Source organism: Gorilla gorilla, chromosome 1, assembly GCF_029281585.2.
Source record: "Gorilla gorilla gorilla isolate KB3781 chromosome 1, NHGRI_mGorGor1-v2.1_pri, whole genome shotgun sequence".
Taxonomy (NCBI): domain Eukaryota; kingdom Metazoa; phylum Chordata; class Mammalia; order Primates; family Hominidae; genus Gorilla; species Gorilla gorilla.
This window is the reverse complement of record NC_073224.2, coordinates 225,254,966-225,281,267: the sequence shown is the minus strand read 5'-3', so window position 1 is coordinate 225,281,267 and position 26,302 is coordinate 225,254,966. Positions and strand designations below refer to the sequence as shown.

Genomic DNA, 26,302 nt, shown 5'->3' with positions numbered 1-26,302 from the left:
TTCCTCTGCCCACAGTGCCCACCTGCCCATCTCTGCTGATCTAGATTGCATCTTTCAAAGCCAGGGCTAAATAACACTCTTGCCCCAGAGACTCTGCAGTGCACCCCAGAGTGCCCTGCTCTTCAACTGGCCACCTCCAGAGCACCTGGCGGGCCAGGGCCATGTTGTGGGCAACTTGACTTTCTCCCATCCTTCCAACCACAGTGCTTTGTATGCAGTTGGTGCTTTCATAAATGCATGATGGCCAGGCTTGGTGCTTATGCCCGTTTGACCATCACTTTGGGAAGCTGAGGCAGGCGGATCACCTGAGCTCAGGAGTTCAGGAGTTCGAGATCAGCCTGGGCAACATGGCGAAACCCCATCTCTACTAAAAGTACAAAAGTTAGCCAGGCACGGTGGCGTGTGCTTGTAGTCCCAGCTACTCGGGAGGCTGAGACAAGAGAATCGCTTGCGCCTGGGAGGCGGAGGTTGTAGTGAGCCGAGACACTATTGCACTTCCTGCTTGGGCGACAGAGTAAGACTTTGTCTCAATAAATAAATAATGAATGAATGAATGAATGAATGCCTGGCCCTGCCCTAATGACAACCAATTAGCCCCTGGCTCTCCAGAAGGCTCTGGGATATCTGTGGCCTGTGGATCTCCTGACTGGCTGCTCTTCTCCCTCCTAACATTCATTCCTGACCTTTAGCCATGAGTGGCTGTCATGAGATCTGCTTTCCCAGGAGTGCGAGTGAGCGCTCCATGTCCATCACAATGACAGAAAAGGACTTGATGTGCAGGGCTGGGCTTTCCCCGATGTGGGTGCCCTACCAACCCCTCCCTCTCAGGATCCGGTTCCTGGCCTGGGGCCCTTGGTGTCTCTTGATTCAGCCCAGGGTTTCTCACCCTCAACACTGCTGACACTTGGCACCAGATAATTCTTTGCCGTAGGAGGTCATTCTGTGCACCCACTAGATGCCAGGAGCAGTCCCCACCTCCCCAGTGTGACCAACAAAATGTCTCCAGATATGCCAAATGTTTCCTAGGTGTGGGGGGCAAATTTGCCCTCTGGTTGCAAACCACTGCTATCTGGAGTTTTGCCCAGGATAACCAGGAAGGGAGGAACTATGGCTCCAGCACAGAGACGCTGCAGAGGAGGGCTCAAAATCCCCAAACCTACATACAAGAGATCCCAGAAACAGTGAAGATGGCCGGCATGCTGAGCAAGAGGGGGCTTACCTAGCTCCTGCCAATCGTGGCCAGGCAGAAATTGTGGTCCACCTTTTGGCGGATCCCAAGGCTTTCAAGAAAAGTCAGAAATCCTATCTTTTAAGTGAAATTTTCTGATTCTTAAATGTTGGCAACTAATGTGAATTGTTTAAAAAAACACTGTGGGAAAAACAAAATATGTCTGTGAGCCAAATGTGGGCTGCTGGCTGCAAGTTTTGCAACCTTTCCTACAGACCAAGCTTCCATCCCGGAGGCATGGGCAGCTCACACCACTCCTGAGTCCGCACAGTGCAGCCGTTTGAATCTCAGGCACCGTGAACAAGCTCCATGCCAGGCCTCTGAACCAGACAGACAGGCCCCGCCCATGTTGGCCACTTCAAGTCCCTTCTGAGGTCCAATGCCAAGAAATGAAAAGTTCTAAATTCCGAGGGAGAGAGAATATAGGAAGCACCCCAGGACAGAGGTCAGGAAGCCTGAACCCTTGCTCAGCTCTGTACTGATTTGCTGTGGGCCTAAGCAATCACGTTCCCTCTCCAGGCTTCAGTTTCTCTCTCTGTTGAATGTTTGTAGGATGATGAAAGAGAAGTGAGATTGAATTCATGCTCTCTATGTCCCTGGGACTTGAACAAGCACTTCCTGTTGGCAGTCCAGAGCCCCAGCTAGCTTGCCCAGTGCCCAGGGGGCATCCTTGTCCTTAGACTGACCTGGGCAGGGAAACGCTGGCTCCACCTCCCAGCTCTGGCATCCTGCATTTCCGAGTGGGAAGTTTGGGTGGTCCCTGATGGACTCCTCCTCTGTGCAATGAGGTCATTAGGTGCCGGAAGCTGCTTCAGGTATGGAACCCACACCCTGTCACTGGAAGAGCCCACAGCCTTGGCCCCTGCTGGCACTGATGGTGCAGCTCTGGAACAGTTCCCTAGCTAGGAGGTGCCCAGGGCCACAGGATGGCTCAGTGGGCAAGCCTGTACCTGACTGGTCTGGAATCCCTAGGACAGTTTCCCAGTGGGCTCTGCAGCTGGGAGGAGTCTTGCTGGAGATGATAGGAGTAGATGGGCTCTGGAAGATTGTTCTATCTAAGACCCTAATTTATACATGGGAAAACTGAAGCCATGAAAGGGAAAAGCCTCGGCCAGGCACGGTGGCTCACGCCTGTAATCCAGCACTTTGGGAGGCCGAGGCAGGTAGATCACCTGAGGTCAGGAGTTTGAGACCAGCCTGTCCAATATGATGGCACGTTATCTCTACTAAAAATACAAAAAATAGCTGGGTGTGGTGACGGGCACCTGTAATCCCAGCTACTTGGGAGGCTGAGGCAGGAGAATCACTTGAACCTGGGAGGCGGAGGTTGCAGTGATCACACGACTGCACTCCAGCCTGGGTAACAGAGCGAGACTCCACCTCAAAAAAAAAAAAAAAAAAAAGGAAAGGAAAAGGGTCTTCCCAGGGCCACCCAGCCAACAGAACAAGCATCTACATCTCCTGACTCCCCGTCCAGTGCTCCTTCTAATCTGCCACATTGGGGTCTCCCAGGAGTGGGGACTGGTGAGATGTAACAGACAGAAAGATGGACAGACCCAGGACATTGCCTTTCACTAATTGTGCCTGGAGCAGCCAGGCAGGTCACATACCTGGGTAAGGTAGCCAGAAGTAAGACGGTAGGGAGTGGAGGGGACCTACCACAGTGGGGGATGAGAGGATACGCTGTCACCATGTGGGATGGAATGGGGGTTTGATAATACCTCCTTCCCACCTCAGCCTCCCGAGTAGCTGAAATTACAGGTGCACGCCACCATGCCCAGCTAATTTTCATATTTTTTGTAGAGACAGGGTTTCACCATGTTGCCCAGGCTGGTCTCCAACTCCGGGGCTCAAGCAATCCTCCTGCCTTGGCCTCCCAAAGTGCTGGGATTATAGATGTGAACCACCATGCCCAGCCTAATTTTTTCAAAAAGGCCAGGTGGAAACTAAAAATCTGAACTTTTGGTGTAAGTTATCCTAATGTTAAAATGTTGGCATCCGGTTTAAAAAAATTTTTTTACTAAAGTACTAAAAAAAGAAACCACATTCACAGGCCAGATGCGGCTCCAAGGGCCACCAGAATGCAAGTCCTACTTCGCTCTTTTACCCTCGGTTTACTCCGTTTTAAAATGGGTATAAGAACAAAGCCCTTCTCTCATAGGGCAGGTGGGGGATGAAATGAGCCAGGCCCACAGTAAATGGTAGCTATTGTTCTTTCCTAAGACCTGAGACACTTGGCAAGATGCAGAGGGGCTGGAGTGATGGAAGGAGCTTGTTAAGGTTGGCACGGGCAACTGGGAGGCCCTGAGCTAGACTTGAGAATCTTTAGGAGTGTGTGCTTGTGGTGTGCCTGGCACTGTGGGCACAGAGCAAGTTTAAACCCCTGCCCATGCCTTGTGTTTCAGGGGGAGTTGGGATTAGGCCCACCCAGAGGCTCTTGGGGTTGTACTTTACCCCAGGACTCCCTGAGTACCCCTCCACTGGGCCCCTGATCTGGGAGAAACATTCCACTCCCAAAGGTCAAGTCTTTAAAAACAAAAAGAAGGCAGCGCCTTTCACATTTATCCAAACACATTTTTGCTTGTTTGTTTTAATGAGAAACTTCAGGGGGAAGATGCCAGTCCTTCCTACGTATCTGTTCAACAAATCTGCCTCCCGAAACCAGTTCCAAAGATATTTAAATAACAATCCTGGGAAAAGAAGAATTTAGAACAAATTCTAATTAGTCCCATTGGGACTAGGGGCCATTACAGATTTCTGCCCTGAGAACCCAGAGACCAGGGCCTAAGGTGACTTTCTGATGTCCAGAGTACAGAACTCTCTGCCTTACTGTCTGGGCTTGGCCCATGCTGGGGCCACTGAGGGCAAGGTAAGGCCCGTTCCCAACATTGCTGGGCGTCTTTGTAGCCACCAAAGCCCCTAACCTGCCTGTGCAGGGGTGGTAGGGGCCCTGTGTGCTCTGCCTTGAGTTGGAGAAGCTAGGAGTCGCTCTGCCTGACGTGCCTGAGTTCTGGTGGGCGGGTAGACAGGCGGGCAGAGCCCATAATTATGGGGAAAGCAGCCGCAGGCGTGTGCAGACAGGCCTCCTGGAGCCCAGGCAGGTGGCCTCCTGACAAGGGAGGGCCTCTGCATTTGGACTCTGGGTGCAGAAGACCTTCAGGATGGAGGAGGGGATGTTACGTAATTCCGACACCACAGCCACTGAAAACGCGACCTTGCCACGCTCCACTGCCTCCTTCCTCCCCACTCAGAGGGCATGAAGACCTAGCAGCCCTTCTGGGCAGGGCAGTGGCCCTCAGCTGTCACAGCAACAGGGTCACCTGGAGGGCTGTGGAAACAGACTGTTGGGCCTCGCCTCCTGGGTTTCTGATTCAGGAGGTCTGGGGTGGGGCCAAGAATTTGCATTTCTCCTCCATGCTCAGGAGAAATGCTGCTGCAGCTGATCAGGGGCCACATTTTGAGAACCGCTGCCCTAGGGCTTACCTGATTAGTCCCCCTGGCCCTTGATTTGCTGTACCCCCCTGTGCAAGTGTCTGCCTCTCTGGGCTTTGCATTTCTCACCCACCAACAGGAGAAAAGCCAGCTTTGTCTTTGAACAACTAAACCCCCATCAGTGTTGGGATGCCTAATTACTATTTGCAGGTAGCACAGAGATCTTCCCAGGAAAGGCCCAGGCACGACTACACAGGGGTTCTTACTCTATTGTTCCAACTTCCTTGTAGCCACTGAGGGAGATGAGTTTCTCTAGGAGAGATGGGCACTTTAAGCCTTAAAGGGACAGGCCTGGCCGGCATCCTTGGACCTCACCGCTGACCCAGCAAGAATCTGGAAGCAGTTCCCTAGCCTGCTCTTTGTGATCATTTTGTTGCCTTCGAGAATGGGTGGCAGGGGCTCCATCACAGTCCCATTGATAATGGCATAATGGTTAAGAGAACAGGTTCTGGAGCCAGAACTTTCTAAGTTTGAATCCTAGCTCCACCTTATACTAGCTGTGTGATGTGGGGCAACCTGCTTAACCTCTCTGAACCTTGGATCCCTCATTGATAAAATGAGGATAGTAATAGCAATAGCACTTACATAGTACTAGTACTTACATAGTACTTCTGGGGATGAAAATGAGCTAATATTGGCCAGGCGCGGTGGCTCACGCCTGTAATCCCAGCACTTTGGGAGGCTGAGGCGGGCGGATCACCTGAGGTCAGGAGTTCAAGACCAGCCTCAACATGGAGAAACCCCATCTCTACTAAAAATACAAAATTAGCCAGGCGTGGTGGTGCATGCTGGTAATCCCAGCTACTCGGGAGGCTGAGGCAGGAGAATTGCTTGAACCTGGGAGGCGGAGGTTGCAGTGAGCCGAGATCGTGCCATTGCACTCCAGCCTGGGCAACAAGAGCGAAACTCCGTCTCAAAAGAAAGAAAAAAAGAAAAGAAAATGAGCTAATATGTGTAAACTGCTCTGTCTACTATTAATAGCTCTTAACAATCATGATTATATATCTGTGCATTGATTAATTAAATGGTAACTTTTAAGTAAGGAGTCTCCAGCAGAGTGCCTGGCATAGAGGTGGCAGTGCTCAGTAAACAGTAACTGTTGTTCTTTTCTTGGGCCCCTTGCTGGCCCCTGGCCCTCTGTCTCTCAAATCACACACAGGAAATGGAGACACAGGGTCTGAAAATTGCGGTGGTGAACATAGTGTCACGATTCCCAGAGCCAAGGGTCCCACTTGGGGAAGAAGAAGTTCCGCTAGTAGCCACCGGGGGCAGCAGAGGACACATCCTGCCCAGCAGCACTGCTGAGGGTTCCCTCTGAGTGCCCCCTCTTTATGAAGAATGAAGAGGTGACTGTTCCCCGCTGCCCACAGGCATGCATTCTCCATAACCCCTGATGTGGGAGGCAGTTTCGCAGAGGATACCCCTCAATTCTGACAGACTCCCAACGCTGCCTTTTCCAGCCACATCACCTTGGATGAGTCCTTTTTGTCTCCCTAAACCTTCATTTTCTCATCTGGAACCTGGGGATAGGATGGCTTGGCGGGTTGAATGAGCTGGAAAGCACAGTCCCTGGACTGATGTCAGTGCTCAGTAAATGACACCTATTGCCAAGGCAGCATCATGGCTATGAGTATGGACCTTGCAGCCAGACTACGTGGGCTTTAGTCCTGCTTCCATCACTTACTGGCTGTGTGACTTTGGGTAAGTGACTTGACCTCTCTGTGTCTGTTTCCTCATCTGTAAAGTGGGGATGATAATAATAGTACACTTACCTCTCTGGGTTGTGGGGAGGATTAAATTAATATTTAAATTCTTAGAACACTGCCTGGCACATAGTAAGTGCTATGTGAATGTTTGCCATTATTATTATTTGTAGTATTTTCACTGTTGTTCTTTTTTTTTTTTTTTTTTTTTTTTGACGGAGTCTCGCTTTGTTACCCAGGCTGAAATGCAGTGGCATGATCTCGGTGCACTGCAGCATCCACCTCCCGGGTTCAAGCGATTCTCTTACCTCAGCCTCCCGAGCAGCTGGGATTACAGGTGTGTGCCACCATGCCCAACTCGTTTTTGTATTTTTGGTAGAGATGGGGTTTCACCATGTTGGCCAGGCTGATCTTGACCTCGGGTGATCCTGACCTCAGGTGATCCACCTGCCTTGGCCTCCCAAACTGCTGGGATTACAGGAGTGAGCCACCACACCCAGTCTATTCTTTTAATTCTGAATAAGCTGCAACATTTTAACTTTCTGCAGAAACTTTCCTACTTGAACTCTTCAAAAAGGTACTTAGAAAAGGTGAGATGTGGCCCCTGGATAAGGAAGGACTTTATTATTTTGTTACAATTAAGAATCTAACTTGGGGCCCACTGTGGTGGCTCATACCTGTAATTCTAGTGCTTTGGGAGGCTAAGGTAGGAGGACCACTTAACGCCAGGAGTTTGCGGCAGCTTGGGCAGCAGAGTGAGACCCTATATCTACAAAAAAAATTAAAAATTAGCTGGGCATGGTGGTGGCACACCTGTGGTCCTAGGTACTTGGGAGACTGAGGCAGAAGGATTGCTTGAGCCCAGGAGTTTGAGGCCGCATTGAGCCATCATCATACCACTGCATTCTAGGCTGGGTGACAAGCAAGACCTTGTCTCAAAAAAAAAAAAAAAATTTAACTCGGGGCTCATGACAGTCCAACAAGCAGGGCATGAAGGCAGCTCCACCTGACACCTTGAACTCTGTGAAATTGCTTTAATGGCCTGTTCTGCCCGAGGACTGGGCCAAGCTCTGCCTCTAGGAGAAGCCCTTTGCAAGGCCCTGGAGGAGATCAGGATTTCTGCCAGGTCATTTGGGGACCTGGGAAAACCATCAAAGGGTATCGGTGAGCCCATGAAAGGCCCACAAAAGTCTCCAGCCTCGCCAGGACAGATGGCAGGGTGGACCCCGAGTAAAATCCTCACCCCGCCAAGGGCAAAGGTCTAAATAGGTTTGGGGGAAAATCCAGCTCTAATCCTTCCCGATGCACCTGGGGTCCCAGAGTCCTGCTGAGATGGCCGAGGGAAGAAGAGGAGATCAGCACCATCTCTGCTGGTGGCCTCAGCAACAAAGGCGGCCCAGGGGCTGCCAAAGGGCTTCCAAGTCACTTTGGAGCCCCCAGGAGTGGACTGAGATGACAGTCTCCATAGAGATAGCAGGGAGAGTGTCCCGCTCAGAAGCCATGGGCAGGTCACTCTGGCCTCCTCTGGGAATGTTTCACTAGCCCAGTTTTTGAGGATTTACCCTATGCCAGGCCCCATGCAGAGCTTTTTATGTGTGCCTCATCTCCTGAAGGCCCTTGCCACAGCCCGACAAGTAGTGACCACGATCATTTCCATTTTTACGGATGGAGAACCTGAGGATTCCAGGGATGAAATCATCTGTCTCAATCACACGCTAGTGATTTGCGTCCTGGCCTCTCTGCTTCTAGAGACTATGTCCCCAACTCACTGGGCGGGCAGCTTCCAAGATGACCCCAATGATCCTGCCTCCTGGTATCCACCTCAGTTTGTCTTCTCTCCTAGATTGTGGGTGAGATCTAAATGTTCTTTCTTTCTTTCTTTCTTTCTTTCTTTCTTTCTTTCTTTCTTTCTTTCTTTCTTTTTCTTTCTTTCTTTCTTTCTTTCTTTCTTTCTTTCTTTCTTTTTTGAGATGGAGTCTTGCTCTGTCGCCCAGGCTGGAGTGCAGTGGCGCGATCTCGGCTCACCGCAACCTCCGCCTCCTGGGTTCAAGCAATTCTACTGCCTCAGCCTCCGGAGTAGCTGGGATTACCAGCATGCGCCACCACGCCCGGCTAATTTTTGTATTTTTAGTAGAGATGGGGTTTCACCATGTTGGCCAGGATGGTCTCAATCTCTTAACCTTGTGATCCACCCGCCTCGGCCTCCCAAAGTGCTGGGATTAAAGGCATGAGCCACTGCGTCTGGCCAAGATCTAGATGCACTTCTAATGAACAGAATAGGGAGAACGGGATGGGCTGTCCTGTCTGAGATTAGGTTGCAAAGAGACTGTGGCTTCCATCTCTTCTTGCACACCTTCTCTTCTCTTTCTTGGAGGCCTCTGTGGGAAGCAAGCTGCCATTCTGTGAGGAGATCTCACAGCCAATGAGGAACTGAGGTTCTCAGTTCAATATCCTGGGAGGAATGGGGCTGGCATGGTGGCTCACCCCTGTAACCCCAGCAATTTGGGAGACTGAGGCAGGTGGATCACCTGAGGTCAGGAGTTCGAGACCAGCCAGACCAATATGGTGAAACCCCATCTCTACTAAAAATACAAAAATTAGCCAGGCGTGGTAGCACGCGCCTGTAGTCCCAGCTACTCTGGAGGCTGAGACAGGAGAATTGCTTGACCTCGGGCAGCAGAGGTTGCAGTGAGCTGAGATTGCGCCACTGAAGTCCAGCCTGGGCAACAGAGCAAGACTCCATCTCAAAAAAAAAAAAATATATATATATATATATATATATATATATATATATATATATATCCTGGGAGGAATTGCATCTTGCCACTAGCCTTGTAAGTGAGTTTGGTTTGGAAGTAGATTGTCCCTAGGTTGAGCCTCAAGTTGGCAGCAGCTCCACCTGACACCTTGATTGCAGCCTTTAAGAGACCCTGAACCGGAAGACCCAGCTAAGCCACACCTGGATTCCTGACCCATAGAAACTATGAGATAATCAATCCCTATCGTTTTAAACCACTGAGTTTGGAGGTGATTTGTTATGCAGCAATAGGTAATATACTTCCCATCACTACCAGCGACACACACACAAAACATACCCACGCAACTACCATGAGAAAGGATAAAAAAGAGCAAGTCAACTGTAGTGGGCAGAGCTAGAAAAACCCTCCTGACACCCGCGAAGCCAGCCCTTCGAACCTCCAGAACACTCAGATGCAGAGACAGGAGGCACTTTTTTGTTTGTTTGTTTTTGAGACAGTCTCGCTCTGTTGGCCAGGCTGGAGTGCAGTGGCACAATCTCGGCTCACTGCAACCTCCGCCTCCCAGGTTCAAATGACTCTCCTGCCTCAGCCTCCTGAGTAGCTGGGATGACAGGCGCGTTCCACCACACCTGGCTCACTTTTGTATTTTTAGGAGAGACAGGGTTTCACCATGTTGGCCAGGCTGGTCTCGAACGCCTGACCTCAGGCAATCCACCCGCCTTGGCCTCCCGAAGTGCTGGGATTACAGGCGTGAGCCACCGCGCCCCTCCCGAGGCACTTTTTCATGGTCACACACTGCAAGGAATCCTGACATTGTGGCTGAGGTCTTCATACCCCCTGGAAAGTTTCACCAGGAGTTACAAAACTATGGGGTGTTACAAAACTCTGCATCTTCCAGGAATCAAGAGTTACTGCTTTGTCTTAGCTAGAGGTGTTTGGAGATAGTAACATGTTGGCTGGAAGATCTCAGTAAAACATCTTCTACAAATAGAAACATAACAACATTTGGGTCAATGATGGATCGATCGCATATCTGATGATGGTCCCGTAAGATTATACTGTATTTTTACTGTAGTTTTTCTGTTGAGATATGTTTAGATATATAAAAACTTACCATCGTGTTACAATTACCTACAGTATTCAGTACAGTGACATGTTGTACATAGGAGCAACAGACTATACCACATAGCCTAGGTGTGTAGTAGCTATCTCGTGTAGGTTGGGTAAGTACGCTTTATGATGTTTGCACAATGACAAAATTGCCTACCAATGCATTTCCCAGAACGTCATTCTGCCTCTGTCCCTGTCCCTGTCATTAAGTGATGCATGACTATTTTAAAATCATAGCCAAATTGGGGGTGGGGGAAGGGAAAGATTTCAGTGGGCTCAAATATTCAACTTTAAGCAGACACCAAACATAATGGGGTCTCTTAATACCATGTTTCTGGGTTTTGTTCCTTAAGCCAAATTTCTCTTGTAGTCTTCTCCAGTGATCTAAAGGATGTTCCCCTGGGAACGAGGGGATGCTCTGGATGGGACCTGCACTGACTTTTTTCTGTCTGCAGCCTCTTTTCTGTTTTTTTTTTTTTTCTGGGTGGCGCCCTGTCCAGCCTGAGGTCAGGGTCATGGGGACCCTGTCTGGCCTCAGAGCCCAGAACCAGAGCAGCCTCCCCACCCCCCGTCTGGACTGCCCCTTTCCCCTCTGAAGTCACACTATGCCTCTGCTCTTTAAAATGAGTTGCCGGGAGGACTGGATGAGGACACCTCCTGCTGTCTTTCCGGACCCCCAAATCCCCCCTTCCTGCTGCCCCGTGGAGGCTGGGCACAGTGTGCCCTGGAGCAGGACAGAGTGAGCCAAGTTGTATCCAGCCTCAATTCCCAGCATCTCCCAGGGGGGTCTGGGAAGGTCTCCTGGGAGTAGAACTGGCTACATAATTGGTAGGTCCCAATGTTCAAAAATAATTAAGAATTTCAAGGCAACAACAGCAGAGCATTCACCCAAGCTCCGGGCCCTTCTGAGCGTGGGGCCCAGTGTGACCACACAGGTCACATGCCCAGAAGCTGGCTCTGCAAAGGGACCTCCTCTAAACCCCCCGGAGTTATCATTTGTGTAGGACCTGCCCAAGCCACTCAGGGCAGAAAATGGGTAGCTTAGTCCTTGACTCCAGGGTCTCCTGGTGGAGAACTGAGCAGAAACATCTCTTGGGCTCAGGGCATCCTCATAACTGTACCTCAAGGTGTTTTTAATGTACCTCCCCACCCAAGACAGATGGGTTTCTGATAGGCTCCTAACTGCCACCGTGGCCACAGACTTGCCAGCTAGCAGAGTTGAGAGCAGGGAGAGTGAGGGGCTACAGCTGAGTAAGGGGGGCATGGGCAGCCTGGGAACCTCCAGAAAACTGGAGAAGGTGGACCCCACTGCCATCTGCAGTCCTGGGCCTGAGCATGCAACACACACACACACACACACACACACATATTCACACAGAGCCACGGCCAAACTGCACTGAGTAAAAGTTACAGAGGGAATTCCCCAGGGTTGTGGCCTTACGAAGCAGCTTGGATGACTGAAAAGTAACTAGGACGTATGTGCGCTTCAGGAGGTTGCAGAGGGGACCAGTGACGGTAGCCATGAAATGGTCCCTGGTGGCCAATGGGCTACATAAAGACTTTTAGATATGTTTACTTTCTTCTTCTTCCTCCATCTCCTCTTCCTCCCTTTCCTTCTTCTTAAGTTTTAAAGAGTTGCTAATATTTCAAATTTAGATTTCACATAAAAATCCATATTCCTAGTAGCTCTAAACAAACAAAAAAAAGTAGAACATCTGATAACACTAAGACTACATTCCTGCCTGACAACAATCTACAGCCTCCTCTACAGGGGCCGGTGGCCTCATTTGCCACAGTCCCCACCAGCCTAATGTCTCTCTGATACCAAATCCAAGTGACAGGAGCTACATACTCATACTTGTGCTGGGTTTTGTTTACTGGGGTTTTTGTTGTTGTTGTTGTTGTTTGTTTGTTTTTTGAGACCAGGTCTCACTCTGTCGCCTAGCCTGGAGTGTGCTGGCACAATCTAGGCTATCTACAGCCTCCCCCTCCTAGGTTCAAGTGATTCTCCTGCCTCAGCCTCCTGAGTAGCTGGGATTACAGGTGTGTGCCACCACTCCTGGCTAATTTTTGTATTTTTAGTAGAGACGGGGTTTCACCATATTGGCCAGGCTGGTCTTGAACTCTTGACGTCAAGTCATCCACCCTCCTCAGCCTCCCAAAGTGCTGGGATTCCAGGCATGAGCCACCATGCCCAGCCAGGTGCTATTTTTTTTCTTGTCATGGAGTTAAGAGGAAAGCACATGTCTCTATCAAAAGTATAATTCATGTACTTCAAGAAATACGTGAAAGACTATGTTTCTTTGCGGAAGTGAAAAGTCTTCCTAAGTGTTTAATATGCCAAGAGTGTTTAAGTCAAAATAATACAACATAAATGCCCTTATGAAATAAACCACAGTAGCCCCTGCTCAACCCAGCTCACTCATTTATGTTCCCAGGCAGGTCCCTGAAGGTAACTCAGACAGTCCTGGACCAGATTCTCCAGGATGCAGGGGCTGGCAAGGGCATTCCTAGCTTCTCTGCTCTCGGGTGCTCAGAGTGATCATTCTTTTGTTCTGCTCTGTCTGTTATCTCAGTAAAGGAGAGGAATTAGGGGATTCCCAGCATCTCTGGTCACTTGATGTGGTGTCAGTTTCCTTCCTCCTGGAAAAGTGGTGTGGGTACTTTTCTTCCACAGCTGGGAGCACCCAGCACTTCGCATGCCACTCTGCCGTCCTCTGGGCAGTTAAAAGTGCACTTTGGGAGGCCGAGGCTGGCGCATCACCAGGTCAGGAGTTCGAGACCAGCCTGACCAACATGGTGAAACCCTGTCTCTACTAAAAATACAAAAATTAGCCGGGCATGGTGGCGGGCACCTGTAATCCCAGCTACTCAGGAGGCTGAGGCAGGAGAATCGCTTGAACCCGAGAGGCGGAAGTTGCAGTTAGCCAAGATCACACCACCACACTCCAGGCTGGGTGACAAAGCGAGACTCTGTCTCAAAAAAAAAAAAAAAAAAAAGTGCCAGCTAGACAGGGCATGGGTTCTAAGGCAGCCTCCGCAGCTGGGCCAGTTTCCATCATTGGGAAGGTGAGGATGCGGGGGCGGGGGGAAGCTGGGAAGGCCATGATAGTTGGTGGCCAGGCCACTGTGGTTGCTGAGAGACAGGGCTTCTGACCCATGGGCAGGAAACTGCTCCTAAAAGGTTTTGTAGACTTAAGGGAAAGTAATTAGGTTCCCACAGCTTGTTGGACAGCCACAGGCCAGTGACCTAGAAATTTGCACATCTCAGGCCTGGGCCAGTGGGAGCCTCAGGTTACAGAGCCAAGCCTGGGCAGGGTAAGGTTGCTAGCATGCTGCCTACAAGGGGAGGCTGGGGGCTCCATGAGTGTGTGACTGACTCCTCACCTGGCTGTGTGGCCTTGGCTCCCGCGTGTCTACAACAGGGGGAAACTGGACCTGCCTCCTAGGGCTGTAAGGAGATAATTAGTCTTTCTAAACAGCATCGTAATCCCCAGATCAAACGGGGCTCAGAGCTGCACACTTACTTCACAGGAACACTGCCAGCCTGAACACCCACTCCAGCGGGTGGGTTCTGTTGTGCAGACCCTCCAAGGTGCCACTTCCTACAGGGTTTGCCTGGCATTGTCACTGTTCCCCCCACCCACTCCCAGGGTCCAGGCTCTGGCCTCCCCTGCCAATGGCTGCCATAGTTGGAGAGTTCATGGGCAGCACTGATAATGGACAGTGGGGAATTACTAATGCCTAACTCATAGATGGGGAAACTGAGGCTGGGGAAGTGAGGTGAAGTCACAGGGCCTCCCACCAGATCTCAGCCCCCTCGCGATCTCCCCCACCAGACAGTGGGTGCACTCAGCATTCCCCTCACTTAGAGGATGGCCAGTCACACGCAAAGATGAGCGAAGGAAAGGTCCCGGGGTTGCTCCCCTGCCCGTCCACTCTTTCTGACCTCTCCCGGCCAGCTGTGGGGACCTCGGCTCTCGGCAAGGCTGTCACAGGGTGTCAGGAGAGGAGAGAGACACAGCAAAGTGGGGTGCCAGGCAGAGGCCAGGGGCTTTCAAAGACCGGGGCTCGAGTCCCGTCACAGCCGCCCCTGTGACATCGGCCATCTTTCTGACCCTCCGTGTCCCCGGGAATGACCGCGTCGGGGATGCACCGAGTGGCGGAGGCCGGGCGCACAACGGGGCGACGCGGCGGCGCTCCCCGGGCACTGGGGCCAGTCTGGGCGCCGCGGCGGGGCGGGGGCGGGGCGGGGGCGGGGCGAGCCTCGGCAGTCGCCAGCCCGGAAGGAGCGGGAGGAGGAGCCGCGGGACTGGGAGCCGTTCCCACGTGAGAGGCTCCGCGGCCGAATTCCTCGCGTGCAGCAGGCGCGGACCGCCCGGCGTCCGGCCGGACGGAGAGCCCTGGTCCGGCGCGCGCCGCCGGCCGGGCGGGAGGCGGGGGCGGGCTCGGCTGCTCCCCGATGCGGCGGCGACCTCCGGGTCTGTGAGCCCGGCGCGCGCCGTCGGAGCCCCTCGCGCAGCCGCGGGTAGCGCCCCCCGGGCACCCGGCATGCGGGCGGCCGACTCGGGCTCGTGGGAGCGCGTCCGCCAGCTCGCGGCGCAGGGCGAGCCGGCGCCTTCCTGCGGGGCGGGGGCCGGGCCCGCGCGGCCCCCGGGACCCGCAGCCTGCGAGCAGTGCGTGGACGCGGCGGGGCCCGGCGATCGGCCCCGCGCCGGGGTTCCCCGGGTCCGAGCGGATGGCGACTGCAGCCAGCCTGGTAGGTGCGCGCGGGGCGGGGCGGGGTGGGCGGCGCGGACACAGGCCCAGGAGCCGCCGGGGCCGGGCGCGCGAGGGCGCTCGGAGCCGGGATCGGGAAGCCGCTGGTGGCAAAGTTCTCGCAGCGCGCGGAGCCCCGAGCCCCGGGCGGGTGCAGCGGGAGGCGTGCGGGACGCAGAGTGAGTTCCTCGGCGTGGGGACCGGGGCTCGGGGGCTGCACCGGGGGGCCAGGACCGCGCTTGCCGAAGCCAGGCGATCCCGCGGCGCCTGGAGACCCAGCTCCGGGCTGGACCCCGCGTCTGCTGGGAGAAGCGTGGGAAAGGGGCCAGCCCGGCGCGAAGTTGGTTCGGCCCCCTGGGACCGCACCTGTGAGCCATCTGGCGGCCCCCGCGGAGTGCCGAGGGGAGCCCCTTTCACCGCCGCCCCTCCGAGGCGAAATTGATGCCTCGCATTTGCTAGGAGCGGAGAGATTGCTGCGTTTCTCTTACACTTGAACTCCGAGTAATGCCGAAAGAGAAATCGCAGAGGTGGAGATACAAATGCAGTGATCTAATTGCGTTTGGTTGGCTAATCCGCCCCAAGTGGAGAACAGCGTTTTACTGTTAAAGTGTTCCCAGCGGGTGTGCCCGTTCCATCCCACTCAGGCCTGTGCTATCTCCCTTCCCCCTGCCCCTTCCCCCCAAGTTAGGGCATGGGGATGGGAGACAGGAACCCCCGCGTCATCTTGACTGGAGTAGGAAGAAACCATAGAAGACGAAGGGCTTTTCTGAGAAGGGGCTGCCATCACCAGGTCCAAGTTCTGAATACTTTTTCCGGGAAAAACGGGAGGGGGAGGCACAACATAATTATTCCTTATTCATCGAACACCTATTGTGTTCTAGTAATTCACATGCAACACATCCTTAAAATCTTATCACAACCCTGGGAGTGAGGCTGTGTTATCTCCATGCAGATGAGGACAGAAAAGCCCGGAGGTTAAGCGACTTGCCCAAGTTCCCGGAGTCCTAAATCATGGTGTTGGAATTCCCAGTTTTGTCCGTGGAAATCCAAAGTCTTAGCACCGTAATACCTCTCCCAGGCAGCAAGCTCACTAGCTGGGGAGCACACGGGCTTATTTTCCTAATAATCATTTCTTTCCTGTAAGAAAAAAGCCAACCACAAGGCCCCCTATTCTTGTTTTTGCCTATGGTAGCCTCCCCAGGAGATGGAATGCCGCCTCTGGGTGTCAGGGCAGAGTAGTCCTCTCTCCTGTGTTGGAGTTTTCCTTTTCCCACCTTCTCCCCAGTTACACACGGCAGAGTCCAAGACGGGTTGATGTAAAACAGCATCGATGCGAAGAGGAAGCAGATGGGAGAGTTTGGTCAAGTTGCTTCATCTTTTTGAGACTCAATTTACCCATCTGTACAGTGGAAATAATAATAGTACCAGCTAAAGATTTGTCATTCCAAAGATGGTGTCTGTAAAACACCTTGCCTCATTCACCAGAAATGCTTAATGCATGTTAGTCCTCAGCTCCTTCTGGCATTACATGTTTGCCAAATGACCTGTCAGTGCTCCCACTGACTCAGTTTCCCATTAGACTGTGGCGCTCTCTGCTCCATCTCCACCCTCATGAACTATGTCAAGATGACTTTTGTCTTGTCTGTAAAATACTAAAGTGATCTGAGGCTGAGTGTTGTGTCAGTGGAAGTTGTTTTCATGTAAACATGTACAGGAGATGGCTAGGTGGAGATAGGGCTGTTTACTTTGTGTCTCTATAGACTCCATTTGTGTGTTCATCATAATATCCTAATGACACGGTGTAGCCCAGGAATGCCTGTTTCCTAGGTCTAGGGGTGGTTGTTATTCCTGCAGCCCTCATGGTATGTCCGTTTTAAAAGACAGCACATTGGAAATCTCTTTTCCCAGTTTACAGATGACATCACTGGCATGAAACAAGATCAGACCAGCAGCTAAACCAGAAAGTTTTGAGTTTTCTCTACCCTACTATCCTTCACCGTTTCTGGTCTCTGGTTCTTAAAGACCAAATCGAGTTTCTGAGAACTTCCATGATGGCCAGGCATTGAGGACAGCCTGCCGTGGAAATGGTTCTGAAACCATTGGCTGTTACAAGGGGCTTTCCTCTAGGAGGGCGATGGGAACTCTGGCTCAAAGCTGCAAGCTGAACTTGTTGCTGAAATAAACATTTCAGCCAGGCTGTGAGGTGGCTCTTCCTCGAATCTCAGCACTTGATCCCAAGTCAAATGTGGTGCTCAGTTTAAGGAGCTGAAAGAGGTGCCCTGTTGGATGGGAGAGTCTGTGAATTGGCACTTTCAGAGATGTGGGGAAGGGAAAAGATAGAGGGGATGCTGGCTTGGTGGGATGGAGGCCCGAACACCTTGAATTGCTCAGGGAGAATGTCCTGAGATCGGCAGGTGATGGCCCTGTGATGGTGACAGCTCTGGCCTCCAGGGTGCGTGACCCAGGGACTAGAGCAGGAGGTGCAGACGTTGGATGTTTGCACAATCCGCACCTGCTTCTGCCTCAATTGCGTTTTACTCTGAGATGCTCCACGACTCAGTTTCCCTGTTGGCACCAAGGGAGTAACTCCTTCTGAAGGACGGATCATTCCAGAGCCCCCTCAGAGTGAACCAGGTGCTCACTGGAGGTTCTTAAGCTGGGAACAGGAATCCGGTTCTTCGATCTTTCATTGTCCATTCATTCGGTCACATTTCTTGAGCATCTGCTCTGGGCCAGGCACTGTTGTAGCTGCCAGGGATATGGCAGCAAAGGAGATGACTGCAGCCCTGGTTTCCATGGAGCTTATATTCTGTGGGAGGAGATTTCCAGTAGGCAAATAGGCACAGGATATGTCCAGAGATGGTGTAAGTGCTATGCAGAAAAATAAAGCCGGGGAGGGGTTAGAATGATGGGAGCAGGTGCTGCTTAGTTTTTAGTTAGGGTGCACAGAGGAGCACGTTCTAGAATGAAGTGAGGTGTGTGGGTGCTGAGTTTCTAAGGCAAAAGGGTGTTGCTGATCAGCTAAAGGAACTAAGCCATTTTTAAAAGGTGATGGGAGATTAGTATCTTTGTAGACGAGGCACTCTACATGTCTGTAACTGAAGCATCTGCACTCTAACCCTTTTGCCCCATTTGGCATTTCTCTTAACCCCGAGCTCAGAAAGCCACGTGGCCTTATTCTGCCTCTTCACATCCTCTACCTTTTTAAAATTCTGTATTATTTTATTACGACGATCATTTGGGTTCTTATCACTTCTTGCCCCTCCCCTTTACATGAAACCCGCGGTTGAGGGGACTGGGGCGCTTGTGTGTCTTTGTCTTTGTGTACCGGCTCCCAGCACTGTACCCTTCTGGGGACCAGTTATGTCGTGAACGAAACAGGATGCCTTGTCTTCATGGGTCCTCCCAGCAACCCAATGGGGAAGTGCAGTTGCTAATCCCATCCACAGATGGGGAAACTGGTCCTTAGAACAGTTCAGTAACTGCCCAAGGCCACACAGCCAGTGGGTGTCCCAACCGGGAATTTATCCCAGACTGTAGACCTCAGCAGTATGGAAAGACTTCACGTTGCTCTTAAGAAAGTAGACCCACATTGTGGCCGGGCGCAGTGGCTCACGCCTGTAATCCTAGCACTTTGGGAGGCCGAGGTGGGCACATCACGAGGTCAGGAGATCGAGACCATCCTGGCTAACACGGTGAAACCCCGTCTCTACTAAAAATACAAAAATTAGCCGGGCGTGTTGGCGGGCGCCTGTAGTCCCAGCTACTTGGGAGGCTGAGGCAGGAGAGTGGCATGAACCTGGGAGGCGGAGCTTGCAGTGAACCGAGATTGTGCCACTGCACTCCAGCCTGGGCGAAAGAGCGAGACTCCGTCTCAAAAAAAAACAAAAACAAAGAAAGTAGACCCACATTGTTTCTGGTCTCTTTTTCCTTTAAATTTTTATCCTTCAAAAAAAAGTTTGTCCTCTCCTTGACATTCCTTGTTTTAAGCAACTCAAGCATTTGCTTATCTTCCTGCTGTTAGCAATTTCAGTGGGAGGTCAGCTCTCTGTGAGCCGTTCTGAGAAGAACTCGTGCTGGGACTGGATGAGATGCAATCTCCACTGCTTGGAATTAAGAATGGTTTTAGGAAGCTGCCCACTAGGACCCATTGGTAGGTTTTGTGTGAGCATCCTTCTGCTAGCAGGGTGAGGGCAGGATGGAGGCAATGGAGGGCTGGTTCTTCTGGACAATCAGGGTGAAAGCCACTGCTGAGATCCATTTCCCTGAGGAATCTCAACCTGTGGTCCGGCACCCTCTGCCCTCCACCCTGTGTTGTGGTCCAGTGTGATGGACTGAACTTTATCCTTCTGCCAAGGCTGGTGGCACGCCTTGTCTAGGAGTCTTTCCCAGCCCCCACGGAGTCTACATTGAAACTTTCCATGCACTCCCAACCGCTTCCTTTGTTTCATTTCCCACCTTAGCAGTCATCACCACCCACATCTGTGCATTGCACTTATTTGTTGAGTTGACATGTCTCCTCTGGCAAGAATGCAAGCCCTTGGGGGGCAAGGATTTTGGTCTTCTTTACTGCTTACTGAATGCTCACTCTTACACTCTGTGGTGTTGAGTAAAATATTGTCTTATAGCCACAAATTCACCCTTCAATGCCTGTTTGTGATCCTGGCTCTGGGCCCTGCAAACGTTCCTCCTTCACCCGCTGGTGCGGTGCTGAGGGCACCAGTTTTGGAATCAAACACACACTGATTTGAATGTGTCAGCTCTGCTCCTTACTAGCTATATGCCCCTAAGCAAGTTATTTAATGTCCCAAGCCTCAGTTTACCCTTCTGTAAAATGGAAATTGTATTACCCACCTCAGAGTTGTTGGAAATTGGACAGGAATCTGTGTGATTAGTGTCCTTTCCCCCTGTGGGGCCTGATGCTACCCATGCCATAAGGAAGGAGGGGGAATTCCTATTCCTCTAGACTCCAAAGGACTTGATGTATATGTGTTTAAAATATATATAACACATTTTTTTTTATTTTTGAAGTTTGAAATATTCGGATTTACTCAAACAGGTGACTCCAAAGGGCTGCTAGCTGCTTATTTGGCTTTCTGAGTCATCACGAAATCTCCATAATGGGCACCAAGCACCATATATGTTCTTCGTAATATTCCAGTTGAGTGAACTGGACAATTTGCCAGGACCCTCCAGCCGTTCTGGAGGAAGAAGAGTTTGTTCATTTTTTTAATCATCTCAAGAGGAAAATAGCACCCCTGGCTCTGGAGTTAGCCTCCCTCATCTGTAACACGACAAGCTGACAAAAATGGAACGTCAGCACATTTGCATGTAGACAGATTTTAGTCCCAGCAGATAAGCACACCCAACATGTCATTAAAGCCGGCCGAAGCCATCGCCCTGGGGATCCCGTGTTTGCTGTGAGTCACTAAGGGCTGTAAACACTCCAGAGAGACAGGCATGGTTATAAGGGGTGTGCGGGCGTGGAGTTATTTTAATGGATTTACTCTCCGTGAGTGCGTCTTATGTTGCGGGTGCCAGATGAGTGCCTTTCAAGGGAGAGGGAAGGTCAGGCTTGCCTCCTGTTCACAAGGACAACCTCTGTCTCCCTTGTGGCGGCCTCTATGAAGGTGGGGACTCCAGGCTTTCTCTCGTCTGCTTTTTGGATGCCTTCAAGAGTGGCCAGTTAGAGGATATCCATTGTGGCAATTCCCCAGAGCCCTCATCAAATGGCATTAGCCCATCATGTGCTGCAGTGGCACCCAGTTTGGAGGAAATTCGGAACCGGAAGAGTGTGACAGGTAAGCGAGTGCTGCCCGCTGTCCCAGCCCTGAACTGGCTGACACTGAGTCTGGCCTAAGGAGCGGGGAGCTGGTGGGCTCTGGGTGGGGCCTGTCCTCAGTCTACGTGCTGGGCACTGGGGACTGTTTTGGGAAACACCCTCCACCTGGCACCTGGTGGGTAATCTGCAGGTGCCCATGGTCTCGTCTTTTGTTGCTTCTTGGATTCGGAGGCTGGCACAGGCTCCCAACTAGTTCGGGCTGTAACTTTATCACAGGCATTGACTGTGTTCGCTACCTTTTAATCGTACAGAAGTTTCAGAAAAGCTCTCCTGGGGAATTGGAGAGAAGTAAAAACAACGGCTGCTATTTCCCGGATGCTTTATTCCCTCCCCTCGCAGCACAGCCTCAGCAGCATGTTTCTGACTTTGAAGTTCTATGTGCCCAGGCTGGGAAGAATGTGGATTTTCGTTCAGTCGGGTCCCGTTAGTGTGGAAGGATCATTGACTGAGGGCCGAGCAGGAACCAAGCACCTTGTTACATGTGTTCCTTTTGATCCCCCTATTCCTGTCAGGCAGCTGCCATTCTCCCCATCTTACAGGTGAGACCACTGAAGCCTGGGAGAGGTTACACGGGTTGTGGAAAGTAGCTGTTCCAGGCTGCCATGCTGCCCTCCTGGGACCCTTCCTCCTGCAGTTTCCTTGTCAGCTGACGATTCCCCGGGCTACCAAGCCACAGAGCGGAGGCTGAGCTGCTGAGAGTCACGGGACTTTTCTCCCTGGCACCTTCGGCTCACTGGCTTCCAATCAGCCAGAGCCAGTTGGGAGGGGGGAACCTTGGGACCCAGAGTGGCCCCCGATCTCTGTCAACAGGAGACTCTGCCCCTGCCCCTTCACCCCAGTCAGAAGCCAGAGGCAAGCTGGCTCCTGACGGGAGGCTCCCCCGCCACAACCGTTTGAAAACCTAGAATGCAGAGCCCTGAGAGGGAAACCTCTGCAGGGATGGGGTGAACCCGTTCCCTCTACTAGGTGAGGAAACTGAGGCCCGAGGCTGGGAAGGGACCATACTCCAGGGTGTCACACAGGGAGGCTTCCAGGGCCAGATATGAAACCTTAGAAGAGGTATGGGAGGCTGGGCTCGGTGGCTCACACCTGTAATCCCAGCACTTTGGGAGGCCGAAGCAGGTGGAGCACTTGAGATCAGGAGTTCAGGACCAGCCTGGGCAACATGGTGAAACCCCATCTCTACTAAAAAAAAAAATACAAAAATGAGCCCAGCATGGTGGCGCATGCCTGTAGTCCCAGCTACTTGGAAGGCTGAGGAAGGAAAATTGATTGAATCCAGGAGAAGAGGCAGAGGTTATAGTGAGCTAAGATCATGCCACTGCACTCCAGCCTGGGCAACAGAGCAAGACTCTGTCTTTAAAAAAAAAAGAAAAGTCATGGGAATGTCTTGGCAGCACTGGAAATTTTCACGCTTTACCATCTTCCCAGCCCTCTCTGACCCATTCAAGGAGGGTCTCAGACTTCAGGGATTGCAGCGGTCTGGGGTGCTTGCTAAGGTATAGATTCTCAGGCTCCCCTCCTCCCCCGCCAGGAATCTGGATTTGTATCAAGTACCCTGCGTAATTTTGGCATTCCACAGATCAGACATTGAGAACCTCTGCCCTTTGCTTTCCTGGGATTGGGTTAATTTTTTTAGAGTAAGAAACCCAGGAGGGCACATACTCTGGTTTACACTGTGTTGCCCAGGCTGGAGCACAGGGACGATCCACAGGCACGATCAGAGCACGCTAGCACCTTTTCACTCCCACCAGTGGCCCAAAGTACACAGTCAGGTAGATGGACATCTAAGTTAAATCTCGCTTTTTTTCCTTTTTGTGCCAACCCCTGTCCGGGCCCACGTGTTCCCAGAATCTGCTAGAAAGAGGCACGTGCCTTTCTCAGTCTTGTGAACTCACAAGACTGCCGTGCAGTGAGAGAACACATGGAGGCTTTGGTGGTAGCTGCTTGGACACCCTGCTCCCGGCTCCAGGCTGCCCACCAGCACCCCGTGTTTCCCGTTCATCCTGAATTCCTGGCTCCTTGAGCCCCGCAGAGGAGCCAAGGCGCTGGGCAGGGTGCTAAGGAGACAGAGGAGACCAAACTCTTGTCCTGTGATTCACCTCTGGGCCGCCTGTGGGGCCTGTTCGTCCATGCTCCCCACTACGGCTCCCCACCCTCCCCGCCCCGTCCCCTGCCCCAGGTCCCTTTCATTGTCGGGCGTGATGCCGTTCAGGTGGTCAGACATCCAGCTGGGTGCTTGTCTGTGCTTCCTCTGGCATCTCTACCTGTGTCAGCCAGACAGTGGAGAGCCACGTGGGGGAGTTTCTATTTACTCTCTACCCTTTGGGGAGGGAAGCCAAGGGGCCTGGGAGGTTGCGAGGAGAGCCTGCGTGGGGCCCTCCCCTGCATGGTAGCCCCTGGGCTTAAATGCAGCTAGTACGACTGAAGAACTGAGCTTTAAATTGTACTTAATTGTAAAAGGCCACATGTGGCTAGAGGCTCCCATGTTGGAGCTGGCCCTGAATCAGGGCATGAGGCTCATGAGTGTTTCCAAGGCCCGTCTTAGCTTGGGAAGCCTGAGATGTGTGTTTTTCCACTGACAAGATGTGTGTTTTCCACCCACAAGGAGCTGAGCCCTGACATCAGTGGGCTCAAATGCAGAGTCCCACCCCAGAAATTGACTCCAGGGTGGAGTTCAGAATCCTGCACTGTTTTTTTTTAATTGAATTTTTTGTATTATGGTAAAATGTATGTAACATAAAATTGACCATTTTAACCATTGTTCGATATTCAATTTAGTGGCATTAAGCGCATTTACGGTGTTGAAGGACCATCACCATAATCCATTTCCAAAATTTCTTCATCACCCCAAACAGAAACCATGCCCATTAAACACTAACTCTCCATCCCTCTCCCCCCAGCCCCTGCCAACCACCATTCCAGTTTCTGTCTGTATGTGTTGGCCTATTCCAGGTACCTCATCTAAGTAGGATCACACTGTAGTTGCAGGGTTCTGCACTATTTATTTCTATATTTATGAGATGGAGTTTCGCCCTTGTTACCCAAGCTGGAGTCCAATGGCACAATCTTGGCTCACCACAACCTCGGCCTCCTGGGTTCAAGCGATTCTCCTGCCTCAGCCTCCCAAGTAGCTGAGATTACACACATGTGCCACCACACCTGGCTAATTTTTTGTATTTTTAGTAGAGACAGGGTTTCACCATGTTAGCCAGGCTGCTCTTGAACTCCTGACCTCAGGTGATCCGCCTGCCTCGGCCTCCCAAAGTGCTGGGATTACAAGTGTGACCCACCATGCCCGGCCAGGTTCTGCAGTTTTAACATACAGTCCATTCCTGCCCCACTGCTGATGGTCCTGGAACCACATCTGGAAGTACCTTGTCTTAAGTGTTTTATCCCCAACATGTCTCACACTTCCCTTAACCCTTTAAACAGGGCTCCCTCACAGGTGCACTGGGAAGGTTTGGGGAAGATGTAAATCCAGGTATCTTTTTCCGATAATTAAAATCAGCACCTTGATATGTCTCTGGCATTGTGATGTACATTTTAATTCTTATTTTAGAGACAAGGTCTCACTGTGTTACCCAGGCTGGTGTGCAAGGGCTGTTCACAGGCATGATCATTGCATACTACAGCCTTGAACTCCTGGTTTCAAGCCATCCTCCTGCCTCAGCCTCCCAAGTAGCTAGGACTACAGGCATGTGCCACCACACCCAGCAGCGTCACTTTTGTCTGTTTGTGTGGGATGTAGCTTTTTTTTTTTTTTTTATGAGACAGAGTCTTGCTGTGTCACCCAGGCTGGAGTGCAGTGACGTGATCTCAGCTCACTGCAAGCTCCGCCTCCCGGGTTCACGCCATTCTCCTGCCTCAGCCTCCCGAGTAGCTGGTTAGCTAGGACTACAGGCGCCCATCACTACACCTGGCTATTTTTTTGTATTTTTAGTAGAGACGGGGTTTCACCGTGTTATCCAGGATGGTCTCGATCTCCTGACCTTGTGATCCGCCCGCCTCGGCCTCCCAAAGTGCTGGGATTACAGGCGTGAGCCACCGCACCCGGCCAGGATGTACCTTTTTAAAAAGAGAAATGATTGGGGTTTTTGTCAGTTTTCTTTTCTTTGTTTTTTGCTTTGAGATGGAGTCTCGCTCTGTCACCAAGGCTGGAGTGCAGTGGTGCGTCTTGGCTCACTGCAACCTCCGCCTCCCGGGTTCAAACAATTCTCTGCTTCAGCCTCCCAAGTAGCTGGGATTACAGGTGCCTGCCACCACGCCCGGCTAATTTTTGTATTTTTAGTAGAGATGGGGTTTCACCATCTTGGCCAGACTGGTCTTGAACTCCTGACCTTGTGATCCACCTGCCTTGGCCTCCCAAAGTGCTGGGATTACAGGCGTGAGCCACTGCGCCTGGCCCTCCTTTTTCATAGCATATTTGTGACTGCTAAGCCCCAGGACCACTCCTTGCCCTGGGGTTTTGAACAGAAGGGCACCTGCTGCTTAGACACTGTAGTGTAGGGAGACAACCTTTCCTTCAGTGTGAGACAGATTTTCTGTTCAGCAATGGGACGGGCTGCCCTGGGAGGCAGTGGGTTCCCCAGCACTGGAGGCATCAGGCAGGGACCGGGTGTGCCCCGTCAGGGTACCAGAGTGGTCATTTGGGGGCTGATGCTGGCCAGTATCCATCTAAATACTCAATTGCCCATCCTGGCCTCCAGTCGCCCCCTCCATCTCTCCTTTCAGAGAAGGGTGGGGAGGTTGGGCCAGCCAGGTCTGTGGCCCTGCAGCCACCTTCACACCATGAGCATTCCCTGCTGCCCGACAGCTTCAAACATCCCAGGCTGAGGGTCATCGCTGATCTGGGGTAGCCCTTCTTCTAGCGCCGGGGGCCTCTGTGGCATTCCCGTAAACCTCCGTGGCCGGGGAGGAGTTGCTGGGCTTGCATTTCCACAGTGCCAGCCCTCAGCCTTCCTGTGCTCCTTCCAGGCCCTCCTGGGTGCACCAGCGGCTGACCAAGGGGCAAACCTGCATCCCTGGTTTTCCCTCTGCAGAGACAGAGGCTACCCCTTGGGTTCTGGAGCAGTCACGGATGCCTCCCCTGCCAGTCTGGGCTGACTTCTCCCTCCCACCAGGGTACAGTGGTTCTTTCTTTTTGAGACAGAGTTTCACTCTTGTTGACAAGGCTGGAGTGCAGTGGCGCAATCTTGGCTCTCTGCAACCTCTGCCTCCCGGGTTCAAGAAATTCTCCTGTCTTCCTAGCATCAGGGGCCCTACTGTGTCCTTTGTGCCTTTGCCCCCAACCCCCAGCCCCATCCCCCAGAACCGCTTGAGCTGGACCATTGATTCTCAAGGTGTGCCGCCAGGACCAGCAACATCAGCAGTGCCCGAGAACATATTAGATATGCAAATTCTCTGTCCA

General features: G+C 52.0%; 1 protein-coding gene and 1 long non-coding RNA gene across 5 annotated transcripts in view; one reads left to right on the top strand and one right to left on the bottom strand.

Moving 5' to 3' along the window:
- KAZN (kazrin, periplakin interacting protein) overlaps positions 1-26,302 on the top strand; it is a 1,230,220-nt gene that overhangs the window by 1,020,207 nt on the left and 183,711 nt on the right. The window contains exon 1 of one of the 4 annotated variants that reach the window (XM_055385104.2): positions 14,587-15,051. The exons of 1 other annotated variant lie outside the window; for it this stretch is intronic. In XM_055385104.2, coding sequence (XP_055241079.1) covers positions 14,844-15,051 — 208 coding nt within the window. In that variant the 5' untranslated portion in view covers positions 14,587-14,843. Of the gene's footprint in view, positions 1-14,586; positions 15,052-15,136; positions 15,230-26,302 lie in introns of those variants that run through there. 2 more of the 4 variants (XM_055385135.2, XM_055385123.2) reach the window with 2 other exon arrangements.
- LOC129533179 (uncharacterized) lies at positions 12,675-14,308 on the bottom strand. Its single transcript, XR_008679235.2, has 3 exons — positions 14,242-14,308; positions 13,680-13,743; positions 12,675-12,935 (listed from the first exon to the last, which is right to left on the bottom strand). It is a non-coding gene; the product is annotated as an uncharacterized lncRNA (long non-coding RNA).